The 20,248-nt window shown below is 41.1% G+C and overlaps 1 protein-coding gene across 1 annotated transcript in view; it reads left to right on the top strand.

Moving 5' to 3' along the window:
• Window positions 1–20,248, top strand: part of LOC140231834 (uncharacterized) — a 55,652-nt gene that overhangs the window by 6,575 nt on the left and 28,829 nt on the right. The window contains exons 2-3 of the mRNA XM_072311985.1: window positions 1,621–1,756; window positions 3,471–3,798. Coding sequence (XP_072168086.1) covers window positions 1,621–1,756; window positions 3,471–3,798 — 464 coding nt within the window. The remainder of the gene's footprint in view (window positions 1–1,620; window positions 1,757–3,470; window positions 3,799–20,248) is intronic.

Raw genomic sequence — 20,248 nt, 5'->3', positions numbered from 1 at the left:
CATTGCTCTTTCATAATTCTAGAAAAGTGCATTTTTGTTGAATTTCCTTTATATTTTCTTTGTATTGTTGTCCACTCATACGTCATATCCTCTAGTAGTCTCCTCATCCAGCGGTTTCAACACCAAAACTTTAAAAATTCATAACTTTTGCATCGATTGTCCGATTTTCCTCAAACTTTCACTGATGTGTTCTACTAATGTTGCTGCTTTCACTCAATCCACATTGCTTTTTGGGTTTACCTTCCCTTTAACTGTAAACTGTATACACTTTGCTGTGAACTGTGGAAACTACATGTTTCGCCTGATAGCATATGCGAGTGGCCTATTAATGACAGGGATATGAAGCATATGGTTGCATATACATCATGCAATAATTTACTTTACATAATCCTGTGTTATAGGGGAACTTGTCATTAAAACTAATCGTCTACGCTGACACGCGTGCATGTTGGATTCCATTGGGAGGTGGATACAAAACGAAGACCAGTACAGCGCCTTTCAAGAACCATAGTGTGGGAGGAATGTCCGAATAGACGATCTTCCTGGATATTTCAAGGGATCGTCGTGGGCATGGGATGAAGTTGTTCTCCAAGTAATACTATGGTGTGCCTGATTATGTGTGGGAAAAGAGCATTTCGCTAGAAGTATGCTGCCTCCACACTATACTGAAGGACACATTGAAGCCTAGGTGGGCTCATGTTTTGCAAATTATACGACTCTACCGAGGATCATAATTCTTTGAAGATATTTTGGTCTCCATTTTTCATAAAACCATGGACCTACAAAACCATTGTGCAATCACACGCAGGAGTAAAATGGCGCACACTTTTTCACATACTATGCAGCGTGCGTAATCCACCAGAACCTCCAGATCAACAAATTATTAATGAGCAATCTTAACACGTTCAAGAGAGCCATTCCGTCATGTTTGTCTGCACTGATGGAGAAAGTGATTCTTGGGTCTTATAAATAGTTTCCAACAGATGCGCGTTCCCGTTTGGTAGCTCGACAAGAGGGTACATGACATTGTTCTTGTAACTTTTTCCCTTTTGTTTCGAGTCCACGTCACGAATCTGACACTCACGAGTCTTACAGCCCACGAGCTAGATGTGAACAAGGTCAACGAGCTCGACATCAAATTTAAAAATAGGCTCCGGAGCTACATGGTCCACCAGCTCAACATTATCCAAAGAAGGTCCACGATTCCGACACTAAGCATGAAAAAGGGCCCAAGATACCAACGTTATCATATACATCAAGGGGCTTCGTACGCAGTGTCGGACTCGTGGGCCTTATTGCTTGCCTAAAGACAGTGTCGGACTCATGGGCCTTATTTGCCCTGATAACAGTTACTAATATGCCTATACTTGACCGGCCGCGGGAAACAATGACCTTGAGTCCATGTGCCCATCAGTTCTTCTGAAGAATTTTTGACACCATAAGGAAGGTCCCGGGTAGACAGCATGCTGTGCCTCCCCCCCCCCCCCTCCTCCATGCACTGATCCCCTGATCCCCTTCCATCGGAGACTGTTCTAATGCCAAAATGCAAAAATTTCAGCGTCCCTATGAGTTCCGATGAAATCTGAGCCATCAAGCGGCAAACTCACTGACGCCACCAAGGGTCCACCAAGGGTGATGCCAATGCCAGAAGAGCCTCAGAACCAGGGTTCAAGTTAAACCTGTCCAATGACTGTTTAATCATCGGACAAGTACCCAACAGTCTGGGCTACCATAAGACGTCGGCTGAACACGTCTGGTAGGCGCACAACACCAAGCTGACACACATCTGACTTACTTGACACTTATCGGATTGACACAACAATTATCCGACACTGACTCGACGTGCAACCTGAAATGGCATCCGTTGGCGAACTAATGCCCCCATTCCACAGAGATTTTTTTCTCATCGGTCACTCGTCGGAAGCAAAGTGTGTTGCTTCCTGACCACCCTTGACGTCTATCGGATGGCAGTCTGATGAATTTGACTTTTGTTGGTCGACTATCGGGTCATTGTCAGACATGCTGGGCGTGATCCGATGAGGAAAGATCGTCTGATGAGTCTAACAGTTACCCAATAGTCGACCAACACAAGTCGGATTCGTCCCTTCTATCCCCATTCCGAGATTTTTTTTTCCTCATCGGTCACTCATCTGAAGCAAGGTTTGTTGCTTCCGGTCACTTAGGGCCTACCGAAGTGTATTGGATGATGAATCCTGCTTGTGTTGGGCGACTGTAAGGTCGGTGATAGACATGTCGGGCGTGAACCGGTGAAGCAAACATCGTCCGACGAAGAAACTAAGCTTTTTTTCGTCATCGGACGCCTTTCCCGATCGCAAGTCGAATCAGTGCCGGATGAGTGTCGAGTCATTCTGTTGAATGTCAGATTTGTATTGCTGAGCTACGGGGCGTTTCTGGCCGACGTCCGGCAACAATCTGTTGAGTATCCGATGATTAACCGTAATCGGACGCTCATCTGATTCCAATCTGCTGTCTACCCAACGTGTTCGAGAGCCGCCCAGCACAAGTACAACACTCATTACTGTCCGTTGTGAGATCTAAGGGTAAATAGCTCATCAACTCAACAGTCACCTGACACTCATCGTACACTCATACCATGCGATGGCCAATGGTCTTCAAAAGGAGGGTGATCCGACGATTAGCCAACACGGGCTTCTTCACAGACTTTTATCGGACAATAATCGGTAACTTCATTCTGATTTTGAAGATTGGGAGTCTACGACCAAGTAGCCTTTTGCATATCAAAATTGAATGAGACCTTCAGTAAATAAAAATGTGGACTGAGTGAAATAGCTGCTGGATAAGAGGACTACAGCATTTGTGACGTCACGTATTAAAAACGATAGCGAATTCCACAAAATTGAACTTTTTACTCTGTGAAAAGTTCACATTCCCTCGACTTGGTACTGATAAATGGTAACAGAAAATCCTCCTACCCTTTCTGAGTCGGGTAAATAAATTTACATTGTTAGATGCCAGAAAAGTGAAATAACTTGCTGATATGTTTTTCTTTTCTTTTCTTATAATTTCCTTACGGCCTTTTCCACTTGTAGACCTCTTATCCTGGGATACCAGCACCGAAACTGCAGTATTCATAACTTTTCAACGGATTGACCGGGTTTCTTTTTTCCTCAAAATTATTTTAGTAACGTGTTCAACTGATATTGCTGCATGTACTTAGTCCATGCGTACATTTGAATTTATTTTTCCTTAAGTCACAACAGACTCTCCTGTGCCCCTATAAACCTAAAATGTACTAAATGCAGTTTTACGCCTACGGCTCCCGAGGATTCAACGACAATGGACACTCTGGTCCCCGTCACCGCTAATGCTACTGTTGAGACCCAGGGGTCCTTCATAATTGGGAAGTACAGTTGAGTTTACGGAACTAAAATAAGATGTAATAGAATAAGTATCTGTTTGTGATAAAAGCATTGTTGTTTTGACTTCAGGGATACGATCGTCGGGAGGCGTACTGTTTTGGAGAGTCCGTTTGACCTGCTTCCGAGTTTGGCGCAAGTCACCGCAGTGTCTGGTCTGAGTCTGATAACTATGCGATTACTGACCGACAAGTCGGACTGGTGTCCTGCGATTGTCGAAGTGTTTGATCAGTGTCAGATCACCCTCCAATCACAATCAGATGAACAGATGACAGAATATCGGGCGGCCACCAGCCTTCGATCCGATTATTCCGATCAACGTCAGATCTTTGTTGGATTGCTAGAAATTCCGCTTGTCGGCTCAGATTTCATCGGAACTCATCGGAGCGCCGAAATATTGGTATGTCGGGGATCAGAATATGAGCCTCCGATTTTTGATTGACAATTTCCCAAATTTTCCATCAAAAATGTTCCTGAGATATATTTTCATTTCGATTTTAGCAATGAAAAAACTTCCTCGTTTCGGAGGTTTTGGACGATCGATACATTGATTATGAATTGTCTATAACCTTTGAGAATTGCCAGTTTTTTATATATTCTACCACCAACGAAAAGTGTGCACCGTATCGTTAAATGGCAAACATAAAAATGCACGAGCTTGTGTGTGTTGGGGGTGGGGAGACATCCTGCCACATCCATCCCCGCTTGGTCCCCCCCCCCCCCCCCCACTTCTAAACTTCTCTGACCGAGATCTCTTATTTCACAATAAAGTGTGCGTCATTGCAAGAGCTCCCTCGAATGGGATGCGTCCACCCCCCTCCGAATTTGTAATTTCTCGCGGCCCCCTCCGTGGACTTAGTACACTTTGGGGATTGACAAACTTCCGAATATTCCGCAAATAAACAACGTGCATCATATCGTTTAACTTCAATTTAAAATGCAAGATCTTCGTCGTGTGGAAGGAGGGGTATTTCCCTCGTAGACCTCATAGACATCGTACACAGGAGGAACAGGAGCTAAGATACTGCGATTTAGCCATTTTACGCATTTCAATGAATTCTTATTTTTTGACAAAAAAAAATAAATGAATGTTCCACCAAAAGTGTGTACTAGACCTCTGAATTTAATCTGAAAAAGCAAAACTCCCCTCGTGCGTGTGGGAGATGGGTATCCTTCCTCCCTCACCCTCCCCCACTCACATTTCCGTGAATATTTATTTTTGTTATTTTTGTAGGAAAAAAAATCGAATATTTCGTAAAAAGTGTGCACCCGATCTCTGAATTCCAGGTATGAAAATGCAAAGTCTCCCTCGGAATACCCTCCCCCCCCCCCCCCCCGCTTGGGGGCAGATCCGTTTCCTCACACATAATATCTTCCATGTCCCCCCCCCCCCCCCAACACGAAAACGGATCGACGCCCCTGGGGATGATTGTTTTAATTTACCTAATGCGAAAAAAACAAATCAAGAAAATCTTTAGCAGAAATATACGGAATCAATTTCTATCGCATATTCAAATGAAATGGATATGGATATATCACCATTTCATTTTTTATTATTTCATATAATTTTTGTGTGTTATATGCATTGTGCGTCAGTGAGTGATGGCTATCGCCGATCATCCCCCTCCTCCCTACGAATTTACGCCTCTGCTTCGGTGATAAAAGTTTCAAATTGAGTTGGGTTCATTGGCCCTCGAATCAACTACTCAAGCACGTGTACTATCCATTCCTTGACCATCCCCACCCCCCCCCCCCAAACTATTCTATGAAACAGCGAAATTTCTTTACAGCTAAGAGACAGGCACGCAGGTGCAGCTGACTTGCGGCGCCGTAGACGAATACGTGCACGCGGGCACCAGCCTGAACAGCCGCGGACAGTAAAACTGCTGAATTTACTGTACATGATTTTCAAGGGCTGTATGAACGATTCTCTCACGTAAAAAATGATCGAAGCTGAGGAGCAGTCTTTGAAACTCCCTGAACTTTCGATAGTGTCACATGCAAAATAGACTAGCTATTGATAAGCTGTGCTATCTTTCGTAGAATTTGCGGTCTTGATGAAAATCGATCGGTATAGACAAAATAATCGGCGACCGTCTCGGCCCTCCAACTCACTGTGTAGGGTAAAATGATAAATACCATGCTCGTTCCCTCCCTTTGAAAGCATCCCCCCCCCCCCCATCTCAGAGCTGCCAAAGTTTCCGTACCCCCCCCCCCCCTTTTCGCGGTCTGGGGATGTGGCAGGCTTTTCCTATACCCCTTATAAATTATCATGTAATACAGTATATCCTTTCAAAATGTTAATAGGCAATAAACGAATAGCAATATACAGAAATCTTTATCATACCACAAACAAAAGCCCTCAATCACCTTGACAGTAGCCCTTTGGTATGCTCTTTATGTAGCCTACCCCTTTTACACCCACAAACAAGCACACACACACACGCACACATTGACATGTACTGGTAACAAAAAAAAAACACACACACACACACACGAAACACAACACACCTCCTTGCTGGACTCATTGGCAAACTGGAATACAATTGTAATTTATAATCAGTGTTAATGACGAAAATGCAAGTATATTTTCTCACCCTGCATGCCCCTCCGTAACTCCCTCTCCTCGTCGTATAGCCATACATGACGTTAAAGGAGACCTCCGGATGATTTTCAGATTTTTAACATTTGAACAACTATAAATTAGTTATACGGGGTACAGAGTTTCAGAATTTATAGGACGAAGGATAAGAATGTTTTCGAAATTTATAACAAATTGCAATGATCAAGGATGATGACATGGCAGCCTCATCATAAGAATGCATGAGTTGCATGGGGCTCAAGGAAGCAGAACAAAAGAAGAAGGCATGCATAGATCATACACAGGTGAACTTGCAAGCAAGTGGTGTTGTAATGGAATTATGCTGCCACATTTCTGAAATATGTGAGGCTCTATGTCATCGACACTGTTCAGTGTAATTTGTTTAAGGTTTTTCAAAGTATTGTTTGTCTGCTCAAGAATCTCAATAAATTCCACAAATCTATACATGGAACTATCGATTTATGTATCACATGATATGAAATTATGAAAATCGTCTGGAATGCCCCTTTAAAATAATTATAACAGCCCAGCCAGAGGCAGAAAGAAAAGTAAAACCACATGCATGGGTGATATACTGATATACTGATCACCCCATTGAAAGAATTCTGCGTATGATGCCCCCGGTCTTCGCAAGATCAGTCTCTTTCCACCCTCAAGGACTCAACAGAAACGGTGATTAATTTCCAACCCACCCCCACCTTCGCCCGTCCAATTTTCGGTCTGACGAAACCTTTCCTTTCTTTCTTTGGGGGGGGGGGGGGGGGTGGGGGTGGGACATTTCGGACAAAAACCCATTTCATTTTAGGACCTACATTGAAGCTTCAGTATAACAAACTGCATTCATAATTTTCATTTTCGTATAAAAGAAAATTTGGAATAATGAACGTTATTTCATTTCATTTCGGACTAAAAGAGCCTTGGGAATGACGAACCTTCAGAATGACGCCATGAATGATCGAATAACGAATCCTATTTCATTTTCAGACTGACATAGAACTAGATTAAAGGAATTTATACTTCCATGCGCTTCGGAACATATCCTTCGAAATAACGAACATCATCCGGCTTTCGCTTATAGTTTTTAATGCATTATTGTGCAAGAGTATTTATACATCATTCAGTTTCGCCATCAACAAAAATGCAAAGTAGTCCATCAAAATTGCCATTTAGGGCAGCCAAAGTGCATAATGGACATTAAAATTCACCTTACAGCAATAAAAAGTGTAAACCGTAGTTCATCGTATAGTGCATGCGTACGGGAGGACACGTTGACTTAACTTAGAACAGGACAAGGACCTCAGATATCTAATATTATAACTGATACCAATTATGTTGAGTTTATGCGCATTCATAGTCAAGGCGATTCACACACGGAGAAATTGGGTTCGGTGCATCACATGGAGTCATAGCTACTACTCAGTATACCGTATGGTCATGCCCAAGGGGTTCGTTATACGGGTTTTCCTTCGGCCTACGGTGTTTGCATGGTGGGGAAGGCCGTACGTAGTGCTTTATGGTTAAGGGTTAAATAGGGCTATAGGCCTAAGGGTGCAGGGTCAATAAAAATTCTCCATTCCCTTTCCCCCGTGGATCCTTCTTCAATGAAAAGAATCTTGGGTGGAACCCTCCAACTCCTAAGTCATTGGTTTTATGGTTCATTTTTTACAACCCCACCCTTTTTTTTTTCCCCTCGGCCAAAAGCGTGGTTCCGCGGTCCCCCGCCTTTTGTATGCATGAGGCACTCGATCGCGCACGATCGGTACGAGACGATGCACGAAGACAATGTACTCTAGCTCGGTACCTCAGTGCGGGTGAAATATTATAGTAAGCCCAAATCGCGATGATCTCTACATTCCATTATACTCTTTACTCATCGTGTGAACATGCTACATAATATTGGTGGGGCCTGTGAGTTTGGGGAGTGTTTTAATAGCGTATTTTAATCATTCATTCGCTTATCAATGAAAAAGTCGAGGCCAAATCTTAAGGTCTACTCAGTATATCTTTTGGTGTGGGAGTTAACCCCAGGGAAATTCGATCATCCGTGAAGGTCGCATGCACAAAGCTTGAACATTTCGATCCAGTCACGTTACAGTATATCAAGGGTTAAACGCGTGGTTGATAGTAGAGCCGTGTAAATTATACGTTGTGATAAGGTTCACGCATCACGTAGCCCGATGCTTTGTATCGCCTCCATTATACCATCCACAATGGAACGCAGAAAATGCAGTTGCAAACTTTGACCCCAGACAGTACAGCGTGCATAATCGATTGCTTGCATGCGCTCCAAGCGTGATAAATTTTTCCACGTAGTCCAAGAGGACCTCGTCACTATCCTGGGCAAAAGCGATTTTTATCAATAATCATTGACGACCGTCCTTATCGTTGCATTTAATTTTGCTTGTGGCTATACAGATGATGGTTATATTGCTGATGTCTTTCACAATTTCGGGTTTATAGATCTGGAGAACTTAAGTTTGACGCTCGTATACCATACTTGAATGTTATGTACAAATAACTGAAACAGTTGCCTCATGCCATAGGCTAACAGATTGCTTATGGCTCTCCTCGCGCCTATCAGGGACACACGTCACATAGATAAGTAAAAGAAAATAAAAAACATATAGGCCCCCACTGGCCCTACCATGCAGTTGGCGCATCTCCCTGCAGAAGAGATAGCGCCTTTTAAAGGCCCAGTAAAATAGCAATTAAGTTCACTGTTGCATATAGGTAGGCATGTCGCTGGCGAACTATAATTTTGTGTTTTCGAATATCGCTAAACAACCTATATAATTCTACATAGGCCGCTTTCACCCGTTGTCACAAAATGGGGGTATAATGCCCCGCAGTGGCGGGGAGAGAATATTGATAATACGACGCCAGCTGCGAATGGACCCGATCAAAATTTGGCAATATTTATAGGGCCCATGCATAGGAGGTGCCAGGTAAAAATGGCAGAGGTAAAAATGGCAGGGGTAAAAATGGCAGAGGTAAAAATGGCAGAGGTAAAAATGGCAGAGGTAAAAATGGCAAGGGTAAAAATGGCAGAGGTAAAAATGGCAGAGGTAAAAATGGCAGAGGTAAAAATGGCAGGGGTAAAAATGGCAGGGGTAAAAATGGCAGGGGTAAAAATGGCAGAGGTAAAAATGGCAGAGGTAAAAATGGCAGGGGTAAAATGGCAGAGGTAAAAATGGCAGAGGTAGAAATGGCAGAGGTAAAATGGCAGAGGTAAAAATGGCAGAGGTAAAATGTTAGAAGTAATGAGAGCGATTTCGTCAGAGATAAACGTATGAAGAGATTTTGAATGATAACCTCGCCAGAGCAAACTGTATTTATCGAATTATCAAATCCAAACTGCAGATTTGAAGAATGTTTATTGAATTATGTTTTAAAAAGATTAGAGCACTCTCATTATGCTGAGTTTGATTCAAGAGCAGTGGCGTAATCTGTCTGTTCAGAGGAATGATAAACTACCTAAGAGCCTCGTAGGCCTGTGGGAAATTATTTTATTATTCAGTATTATTATTATCATTATTATTATTATTATTATTATTATTATTATTATTATTATCATTATTATTATCTATCATTATAAGGGGGTTCCAACAATGCTGCAACTCCCTTAAACAGTATAATCCTACGTTGTTTCGCCCAATGAAGTTATCACACACACACACACACACACACACACACACGCACGAACCCACTTTTGGTATAAACATACGCAGATATGCATACTCTCACATACACACTCTTTAATACACAAACGAATTCCGCTCACGTCCAGGCTAGTATATTGTCATTATTTTTCTCTTTTTTTAACTGTTTAGTGTAAAGAAGTGAAAGAGACATAGTCGAAGCAAACCGCTAATTTTATACCTGTTCTATGTTATTTTCTCACATCCAGGTTTCGTAGGAGCCTATTCATATATCTCACAAGGCCTGATCACGACATAATGTAGAAGTAAAAATACAAAGCGCAAAAAACAAACTACAGCAGATGTATCGGCAGACACAAGTAAGCTCTTGCAAAATATTTTATTACATTGTTCAAGTATCACATGGCGCAAAAACAAATATCTCGAAGTTTAATCAACCAACACTTTGTGGTCACTTCACAAACTTATGCCTATTAAAACTGGAGACGAACTTTAGCAATAAACTGTTCTAGTGAGAGAAAAAACCGATAGTTTGCCATGGGATTTCTTTCAATCATTGTTGAACGAATCCGCAGACGAAAAAATGTAAATGTTTGATGCCTTTCAAACTTAGCTGTTGTCCCAAAGCATGGGCGTAAATCCCCGAACACACCAGAATCAGGTCAATAGCACCATTAGACCCAGAGATAATCGCAACTGTAGATTTCAAATGGCGACCATTTTGAAATCCAATATGGCGGACATAAAGAGAGAATTCCAAGTGGCCCAATATCTGAAAATGTTTTTAATATGTTAATGTACATTTGTGCCAAATTTGGTGCTTGTATCACAAAATGCACGATAGGTTTGCTAAGCTGCCCCACTGAGTATTTAGTGATACCCCTTTATATAAAACATTTTCGTGTAATTAATGATTTGTTTAACCCCTAATTTGGGGGGAATGGGACATCAAGCGAGGAGAAATGAGACAACCTGGAGAGAAATTGGATAACCATCATGACCAAAGTATGATTTATATGTGCCGCTTGGAGAAATGTAACACTGCCCTATTAAATTTCTCCCAGTGGTAATGGAAACAGTAAAAGATCCCTGCCAATAAATTTTTCATACCTGCATGTCTGTTATCAAGCAATTTTATTTTCAGAAGTTTGCACACTTATTAAAATACCTATTAACATAGTATAGGACCTACCAGATCTATAGTAAGTTTGATATTTTACTGACAAAATACCTGTAGAGCTGTATAGTGGTTAATATGTCCATTTTCAGGTGTACCGAGGCTCATCTTTCTACTGATGTAATTGGATTATTGACTGGCCGAGCATTTTTCAAGTTACATGAATGTCCCATATTTCTCCCCGTGTCACATTTCTCCCCGGTCTCCCCCGTGCTTTATTTCAGGAGAAGGGACGAAAAGCAGGTATTGCGACCACTGACAACTGACAACTTTACCTCTGACATTTTTACCACATAATTATTTACCTCTGCCATTTTACCGCTGCCATTTTTACCTCTGCCATTTTTACCGCTGCCGTTCTTACCTCTGCCAATTTGACCTCTGCCATTTTTACCCCTGTCATTTTTACCCCTGCCATTTTTACCTCGGCCATTTTTACCTCTGCCATTTTACCTGTGCTATTTTTACCTCTGCCATTTTTACCTCTGCCATTTTAACCCCTGCCATTTTTACCCCTGCCATTTTTATCCCTGCCATTTTTACCTCTGCCATTTTTACCTCTGCCATTTTTACCTCTGCCATTTTTACCCCTTGTTTTGCCATTTTTACCCCTGTCATTTTTACCCCTGCCATTTTTACCCCTGCCATTTTTACCTCTGCCATTTTTACCTCTGCCATTTTTACCTCTGCCATTTTTACCCCTGCCATTTTTACCCCTGCCATTTTTACCTCTGCCATTTTTACCTCTGCCATTTTTACCCCTGCCATTTTTACCCCTGCCATTTTTACCCCTGCCATTTTTACCTCTGCCATTTTTACCTCTGCCATTTTTACACCGAACCGCATAGGAGACCTATAGGAAAGCCTACTATACTTAGGCCCTATCCTGTCGTCATTGATTATCACCATTAGGCCTTTACCGCGTCCTGTCAGTGATCGGATGGTGACGGTCTCGGTGCGAGACGGCAATGATAGTCATACCCGTGGTGCAAGGTAGTGTGTAGATAATTAATAGCACGAGGAGGCGGTCGATATTAGAGACATAAGTTAATGTTGCTCTGCTCAGTGATAAAATTAAGAGTCAGATTTTTGTTCTGAAAGGAGGAAATATTGATTGCCATGAAGCGGGGTCATTGACCTTGTCAATCAACAGGCTCCAACGGTTTTGCAGGCGCCTAGTGAAAAATCACAATCCCATGGCATCACTCGTCGACCTCCGGATGATTTTCAGATTTTTACATTTGAACAACGATAAATAAATATTACTTGTAAGTAATAGGCCTACTGAGTACAGAGTTTCAGAATTTATAGTGATTGGGATGAGGAATAAGAATGTATTCAGAATTTATAACAAATTGCAATGAACAAGGATGATAGTGACATGGCAGCCTCACCATAACGATGTATGAGTTAGGGTTCGAGGAAACAGAACAAAAGAAGAAGGTATACTACGTATACCCAGGTAAATTAAACTTGTCAATCAAGCGGTATGAATTGTATTGGAATTACACTGCTACATTTCTGGAAATGCGTGAGGCTTCTTTGTCATCAACACTGTTGTTTAAGGTTTTTCAGAGTATTGGTTCCTCTACTCAAAGACCACAATAAATTCCACAAATCTATACATGGAGCTGTCGATTTATGTACATGATAAGAAATTATGAAAATTGTCTGGAATGCCCCTTTAATTCCCTAGGGCCTATTAAATGCTGAGAGTCCTATGACGTTACCACAGCGCATCAACGCACGTGCATAATTGATGGGATATGGCCAAAGCCACTGTACTTTCATTTTTTGTTATATTTTCAAAATGATAGGCCTATGAAAGTGCGGTAGCCGTTATGCATGGTTTTCGTATAATGGCAGAGCAGGCCTACATAAATTACAACGATATAATAGGCCCTACCACTGTGTATCGAGATAAAAAATACAAATTGAGTGTATAGGCCTACTTAACTTCAGTTTCTACAAAATAATGATGTAGGGCCTACTTATACAGCAACTGAGAAGACAGTGGTTCACAGTTTAGCTGCCTATATCATGATGTGAATATGTTGACATTGTTGTTCACGATATTTTTCCAATGAAAAGAGAAGTACTGAAATAAACAGTCTCACTTTGATCCTCTTAATTTTTAACTTGCTGTTAGATGGCGTAAGGAACAGTAAATACAGTAAATGGGTATCTCATTGGCCGGGAGTTATGGTGGCTAGGGACCAACCTGGTGGCGACTCGAGTCTCGCTATTATATATATATATATTTTTTTTTTTCTGAGACTTTTTTTTCCAGTTTCCAGCTGTCAGGTCTCGCGGTAACGTCTCCGCGACGTCACCTCAATCAGTTGCGCGGGCAGTTGCGTCCAAGTCGCTGACGCTTATTGGGGAGCTTGAGATTTTCGCGACGTTGACGTTCTAGGGGAAAAACCTATTCTGAGCATGCGCAGAATCGCGTATCAAAGGCGATCGCTCGCGCGCCTGAATTTTCACTACGCGTTCTGGGCCATTTTTATGTCCGCACATATTCACGACGTATATGCACCGATCATTATGGGGCGCCATTTTATTTTGGATAGGTTGCGTCTCCGCGTACTCTAAAGCTACTTTTCAACACAACGCAGGGAAGAGAAAAACGTCCAGCTCAAGCGTCGTCTCAAGCGTCCGCACCGCAAATCTAAAGCTCCCTATGGTTTCTCCGCGACGTCAGTCAGATTTCTTCGCGACCTTGCGGAGACCCATGGCGACCTACTGATGGTGACGTAGTGGAGATGTCACCGGCTGAGAAGACGTCTCCGAGACGTCGCGGCGACGTCGCTTCGACGTTCCTGTGACGCTCGGGATAAGTTTTCACCTAATTGTTTGGAGACGTCTTGGAAGTTGCCCCGGAGTCGCCTTCTTGCTGCCATTTATGCACATGCCAACGTATCGGTTTTGATTTCGAAACCACAGACTGCAACATATACAGAACTGATAGAATTTTAATGACCTATAGCTCCTTATCGATGATTATATAGGCTTAGCATGCAAAAGCACCATGTCATCTATAAGTCGTTTTTAGATCAGCTTTTATTGTTGGAGATATTAACAACATCATTACCAGTCTTCTTACTTTTGACCAGGTTACAGTCCCATATACTGACCCTTTGAAAGAGTCGGTTTGGTCATTAATATTGCTCTTAAACCTTTTTGATACGAGTCAAAAATTCAGATTTGCAATATAATGCATGGATCATAGTCTGCTTTTCCATCATACATTGGCAATATGGCGTCTTTAGTTTAACTAATTTGACTGCATCATGAACACGGTGAACATGTATGAATATTTGCATTTTTCTACACAAATCAAAAAGATCATTCTCGCACACAAAGTGCACACTGTATACCGCTTTTACACACGAAATTCTTTACATCGCAGGCGAAAGAAGAAGTGTATTTACATATAAGGCACGCATAATAGCTGCACAACATTGTGTGTGAGAGAGAGTGTATGACCCTTGTGTGTGTTTGTCTTCTGTATTGGGATTCGTCATTTTGTCATGCTAAATCTAGTTTATACTTTGCATTAGACTCTGCTTTATAAAAAGGGGCCGCGGAACCGGGGGAGGGGGAGGGGCTGGGCCAACCTATATTCGGCTTGTAAAAAAAAGGGGGGGGGGGGGGCAAAAATGGGAGGAACAAAATATCAACAACCATGAATTTCAAAGGTTGCGTATTTGGATTCTTCCCGTCTAAGCGGGGAAAAGGGGGGGGGGGGTTGGAAGAGAGTTGCACTTTGATACCACCCCCTCCCGCAGCCCCTTCACCCTGAAAAACGTTTCCACGGCCCCTGATCGGAACGACTTTCTGAAACCCTATAAAGCCACGGGGCGGCACATTGTGCCCGCTGCAATATTTTCATTTTAATGTTTGTCACACTCCCACGCCCATATTCAATTTCAACCAAATCTGGTGACATTGAACTTACCCTGATAAAGAAGGCCTACTCACAGTATTGTGTGTAGTGTACTCTCAATAACTTTCCACAGATTTGAACTACCCCCACCAAACTCGATCACACCACGCTCAGGTACGTAACCTAAAAACGCCGGTCAAGTTTGAATATAGATGAAGTCCGACAAGGTCAACAGTCAGAGGTCAATTTGATGAACTTTACTTAAGGAATAGCTGTAGGCTCTACTAAAACAATATTAAAATGTAGGCCTGCTTTAGTTTTTTGGTGAATACTTAGGCACCTGCTATATACTCTCAAAACTTTCCACAGCGTTCAGGTATATGACCACCAAATTCACACCACAGCTTCACCTAACACGCATGTCAAGTTTGAACACTGATGAAGTCCGACAAGGTCAAAAGGTCAATGAACTTTCCCTGATAAGCACCGTAAGTCCTATTACTTGTAATGTTGTGATATTATTATTCTAAACAACTTTCCACAGGTTTGAGCTATGACCACCGAACTCACAGTGCCCTACATTATCGCCTAAAGATGCTTTAGTTCGAATGTTGGTGAAGTCCGACAAGGTCATAGGGTCAATGAACTTACATTATAGCTGGAAAAGTCTTTACTCACAAATGCAGGCGAGACATTGCCTGGCGTTTGCCATGTTTATCTTGCCCCATTACCTAAGCGACGGTAGCGAAATTCTAACCTTTTCGCTTAGAAATCCGAACAGGTCTTCAGTGAGCTTCAATTTTGCGGCTTTCACGTCAATTTTGCGGCTTAATTGCCTCTAAGAACTCTCAGGCTGGCTCCACAACAAGAGAGCTTTTTTATACAATTTCTAAGCTGACTGCTCAGCACCTGTAGCCAGAACAGACGCACACGTGTGCGAGACTTCACGACAGGGCAGCGCCGTACATGCACGCGCGCTACGTCACCTCATTGCAAGTGCACGTACGTGCACGCCTCGCTTCGACGCAGCACCCGCGAATCCATCACTCTTTCAATGGATGGTAATAATTTTGGGCGAAAACTTTTCAAGCTGGAATCTCTTGGAGAAACGTTCCCTCAAATCATTTTTTTTTTTTTTTTCATAGGAATGTCGGAGGAGGTCATCGAATAAAGTGCTCAGACTGTAAAGACATTAACTTAATGCAGCCATATATAAGTTAACAATAAAATTTGCTCGGTCTAGAAGGATCCAAATCTGTAAGACCCTAGACTGGCATATTTATCCTTGACCGACAATCATAGGACCTAGATTTTGAAGATAGGGCATACACAAAAATCTCACTGTTTGATAAGTTGGCAAATAAACCAGTTGACCTCAGTGAGATATGTTTGCAATCACTTTGTTTATGCAAGAGAGAAAAAAAGAACTTGGAAGTGAACTTAATTTTTTGTAACTGTGATGTGCATGAAAGGTCTGTCAATATTGCCGCATAATGTAGGTGTACAATATAAGGCCCGTATTCTCCTGTCAACTGCAAGGTGGTGCATATGGTGTCAACTTATGCTGTGTTTATTGTTTGGTAGTTCTTCATAATGTCTTCAATTGTATGTTCCCATTTGCTTCTGAACTTTAGCTATGCTGTTCTACTAATCACTGTAAGCCGCACTCCCAAAGTCGCATAGGCCCTATACCCAGCTAACATTTTGGACGTTTTCTGAACGTTCTTGAAACGTTCCAAGTTGGTTATTTGGACGTTTTGTTTGTCAAAACGTTTCAGAACGTCTTTTTTTGTGGAAGGTTTTCGACGTATTTAAAACGTTTCAAATGGACGTTATAAAATGTTTTTTAAACGTTAAAAAAAAAAGAACTAAAAAACCTTTCGGAATTTCTAAGGACCTGCAGAAAATCTTTTGGACCTTATAGACATCAGTAAAACCTTTTAAGAATACCCAAAACGTTCTGTGGACGTTCTGCGGACGTCCAGAAGACCTTTGAAAACAGTCTAGAACGTCCAGAAAACCTTTTAAGAACGTCTAATGTTTGTTTTCTATTGGGTATTTATGAGATTATACATACACAATCTGGGATTAATGTACCTGATCCCAATGCTATATAATCCTATCCCAACCTGTTCCTAATGTCCTATCACATATACCTTCACATCCTATTCCCAATTTATTGATGAATCTGTATCACATTCTTTTATATACCAGCAAAATGTTGTAATGCATGAAGACATGGTTACTAAAATTAGATCACACACACCTTAATTAGGCCTATTAACTTATGAAAATACCTCTTCATAACACGATTTGAAATTGTGAATAACTGAACAATAACGTATAGGTATAAGTTTATTTTTAACACAGAAAGTTTGAACCCAGCGTAAATATTTCGATTTCAATGTCTTTTATCTATTTCCAGTAGTTTTCAAATCTTATATTTTCTTATTTGAATATTCAGTAGGCATGAATATTCATGATAAAGAAACCAACACTCTTAAAACATCCGGGTCAGAACTGAACCGGAAAGGGTCCGTTGGGGTCACACTGCCGTTCCGGGTCAGAAATGACAAGGAATGGGGTCAGATTATTATGACCCCATCCAGAGTCATAAATTGGATCAGGGTGACCCCATTCCGGATCGCGATCTTCATGACCAAATTCCAAGTCATTTTTGACCCGGAACGGGGTGTGACCCAACGAACACGGTTCCGGGTCAGTTCTGACAAGGATTTTTTTAGAGTGAGTGACGAACACGTAGCGGATCATAAAACCGTTTCTTAAACGTTCATTAAAGACGAAGTCGACGTAGCAGCGATAATAAAAACGTTTTGTAACGTCCATTGACGTTTTTAAAACGTTTTCCAAAAAACCTGTGCTTTGCGGTAAATGCTAAGTCCCAAATTTGACGTTGTTTGTACGTTTTAAAAACGTCCATCTTATACGAAGACGTATACGGAACCTAAAAAAAAAAAAAGTTTAGGAAACGCTCTGAAAACGTTATGTGTTTGCTGTGTACGTAATATACACCGATGCACAAATGAATTCGGAATGGCAGTCGGTCCACGAATACGTTGAGAAATGGCTGTATGACATCACACAAACGTACTCAGATAGGACTTTTACTACTAAATCTGGAATGAAGATCGATGCCATAACTTAAATTTATATTGTTAGGCATATCGTTTGCATCGGTGGTCGTATATCCATGATATTGTATTTCTTTATCATTCTTTCTTGACCCATGAATAGAAGCATAATATCGCACATTTTACAATCTTATCTGTCCCAATGCCATGCACTTTAAAGACTACAATTTAAGTGAAATGTAATCCTGATTTTATGTTGCTTTGTTAAACAGATTTTTAAAAAATCAGAGAATAAGTAGATCAATAATAATGATAACGCTGGTTTAGGAGTGAGCAACTTTCCATTCTGTTTATACACAAAAATGAACAAATTCTGTCTCTTCTACAGAGGGAAAAGCCATTTTCAGACAGGGTTTCACCCGTTATGGCTTATGTAGTAACAGTCATATTTTTTTTTCATTGTCCTCAGTGGATATTAAAGGTACTATTTACCATTTGGAGCAGTGATTTAAACAAAATGCAGTAAAGAATAAAATATTATGAGATAGGCCTAGGTAAATGCACTATCTTCTCAATAAACCATAACTGTAGACGGTTTAGTCTAGAAACATTTTTTTTTTATATATAATAAGCCTAACCATTAATTGCTCGCTTTTTGTATATTTAAATATAGGCCAATTTTTTTTTACATCGGTTGTTTCTATTCCTGCCTCGATCACATTTTTGAACTATTTTAAACCATTAAAGCTGGGTTTTTGTTTGATCTGCAAATGGTGAAGTATGCCTTATAAGTTCTGTCTGTACCCAAATATTTGGAGGAAATCAAATTTAGCAAAGTTTTGTAGAACATAGAACCTAGAACATCTTTAAACTCTTAACTCTTAACTTTTATTGTTCCTTTTTTTTTGGGGGGGGGGGCTTGTCTGATTCATAACTCATTTTATATGTAAGATATATCCCCCTCCTCCCGAGTTTCACAGATTTAATAACTTCTGTTAAGTTCTTCTCTGGTTTTCGTTGTCATACAGACCAACAAACTTAGTAGTATCTGAATAGAATTTTCAACGTACGAGTAAATTACGACGTGCTGTCGTGCAGCCAGGCGAGTTATGAACTATTAGGGCAGGCAATAACATTGTAGGCCTACATACAATCAGCATGTAGGGCCTATTTCATAATTATTATTCTCATCTCAGTCGACGGCGGCGGCGCGCGCGTGTGAGAGTTTTTATCCGTGCTCGCCGCTCGCGCGCTTTGTGACGCTTGAAAGACACCATACCATTGAACAAAATCCTCGAATGTTTAACTTTCGTCCGAGTGAGTGCTAAACTTCGTGTAAAAATGGCGTGGTAAAAGTCCTGGTAAGCGTTATTTTTAATCAAGCTTGTGTGTATTGTAAATTTTGTATCCATTTTCATATTTATTATTGAACCGAATCTTGTGTGGTGCACGGACTCAAATGCTGCTTCCAACGAAATTCGACTTCGTGCAGTACGCGAACGCGCTGCGCTGCGCTGGTGTGAGTTCTTCCCTCGCAAACCTCCAATAGATTCACTACTGCGAGCGCTGCAAGGCATGCATAGATGTCTTTCGCGTGCTACAGTAATCCGTACATGTATACATGGCTATGGTTCTAACGTTAATATATTCGAGATTAAGTGTAAATACTAACAGTTAGTAACATGTAGCTCACTTTCAAGTTGGACATGCTGCTAAAACAGATCAAACACGCAATTCTTTGCCCCTAATGCCCTACCCCTCCTTCATGTAAGGCCGATCCCGACAGCCTACATGTACGATCACGAGCCATTGCTTTCAGTTTCAAGTTAAAATCAGAAATGAGCCGGAAAACGAACGGTGTCCAAAGACGAGTCAGCAATTCTTGGATTCATAATCATCATGGTCATATGAACTTGAAAAAAAGGCTAACCTCACGTAAACGAGCAGATAACTTTATCATATAAGCCCTAGGGTCCAACACTAACGTTACAACACTCCAACAGTTGCATCGACTACGGACTGACTATAACCAGTAGGCCCTAAAGGTTAGTTGGTTGTTGTTGTTTTTTTTTTTTTTTTTTTTTTAAGAATCTGGATTGAGACTGCTCTGCAATTGGATTCTAGTAAGTTGTAACGTTACACCATTGACACTAGACAGTAAATCCAGCATTTAAATTATGTTACCTAAGGCTTTACGTGTACCATTCCATTGTCGTTACTGTGAGTGACGTTTAACGTTAGATTGTTTTATTTTACTATTATGACTATGGATGGTACGTACATTGTACTTCATATAAAATTTCAACTTTTCCATAGTTCCATTCAATGTCACTATACTAATGCAGAGTAAGCCTAGATCTAACATTAATCAATGTTAATATCATTGCATCATTCTACTTTGCTTTGGTCATTATAGAATAGATGCTAGAGT

Source organism: Diadema setosum, chromosome 8 (assembly GCF_964275005.1).
Source record: "Diadema setosum chromosome 8, eeDiaSeto1, whole genome shotgun sequence".
Taxonomy (NCBI): domain Eukaryota; kingdom Metazoa; phylum Echinodermata; class Echinoidea; order Diadematoida; family Diadematidae; genus Diadema; species Diadema setosum.
This window is presented reverse-complemented; position numbering and strand designations above follow the sequence as displayed.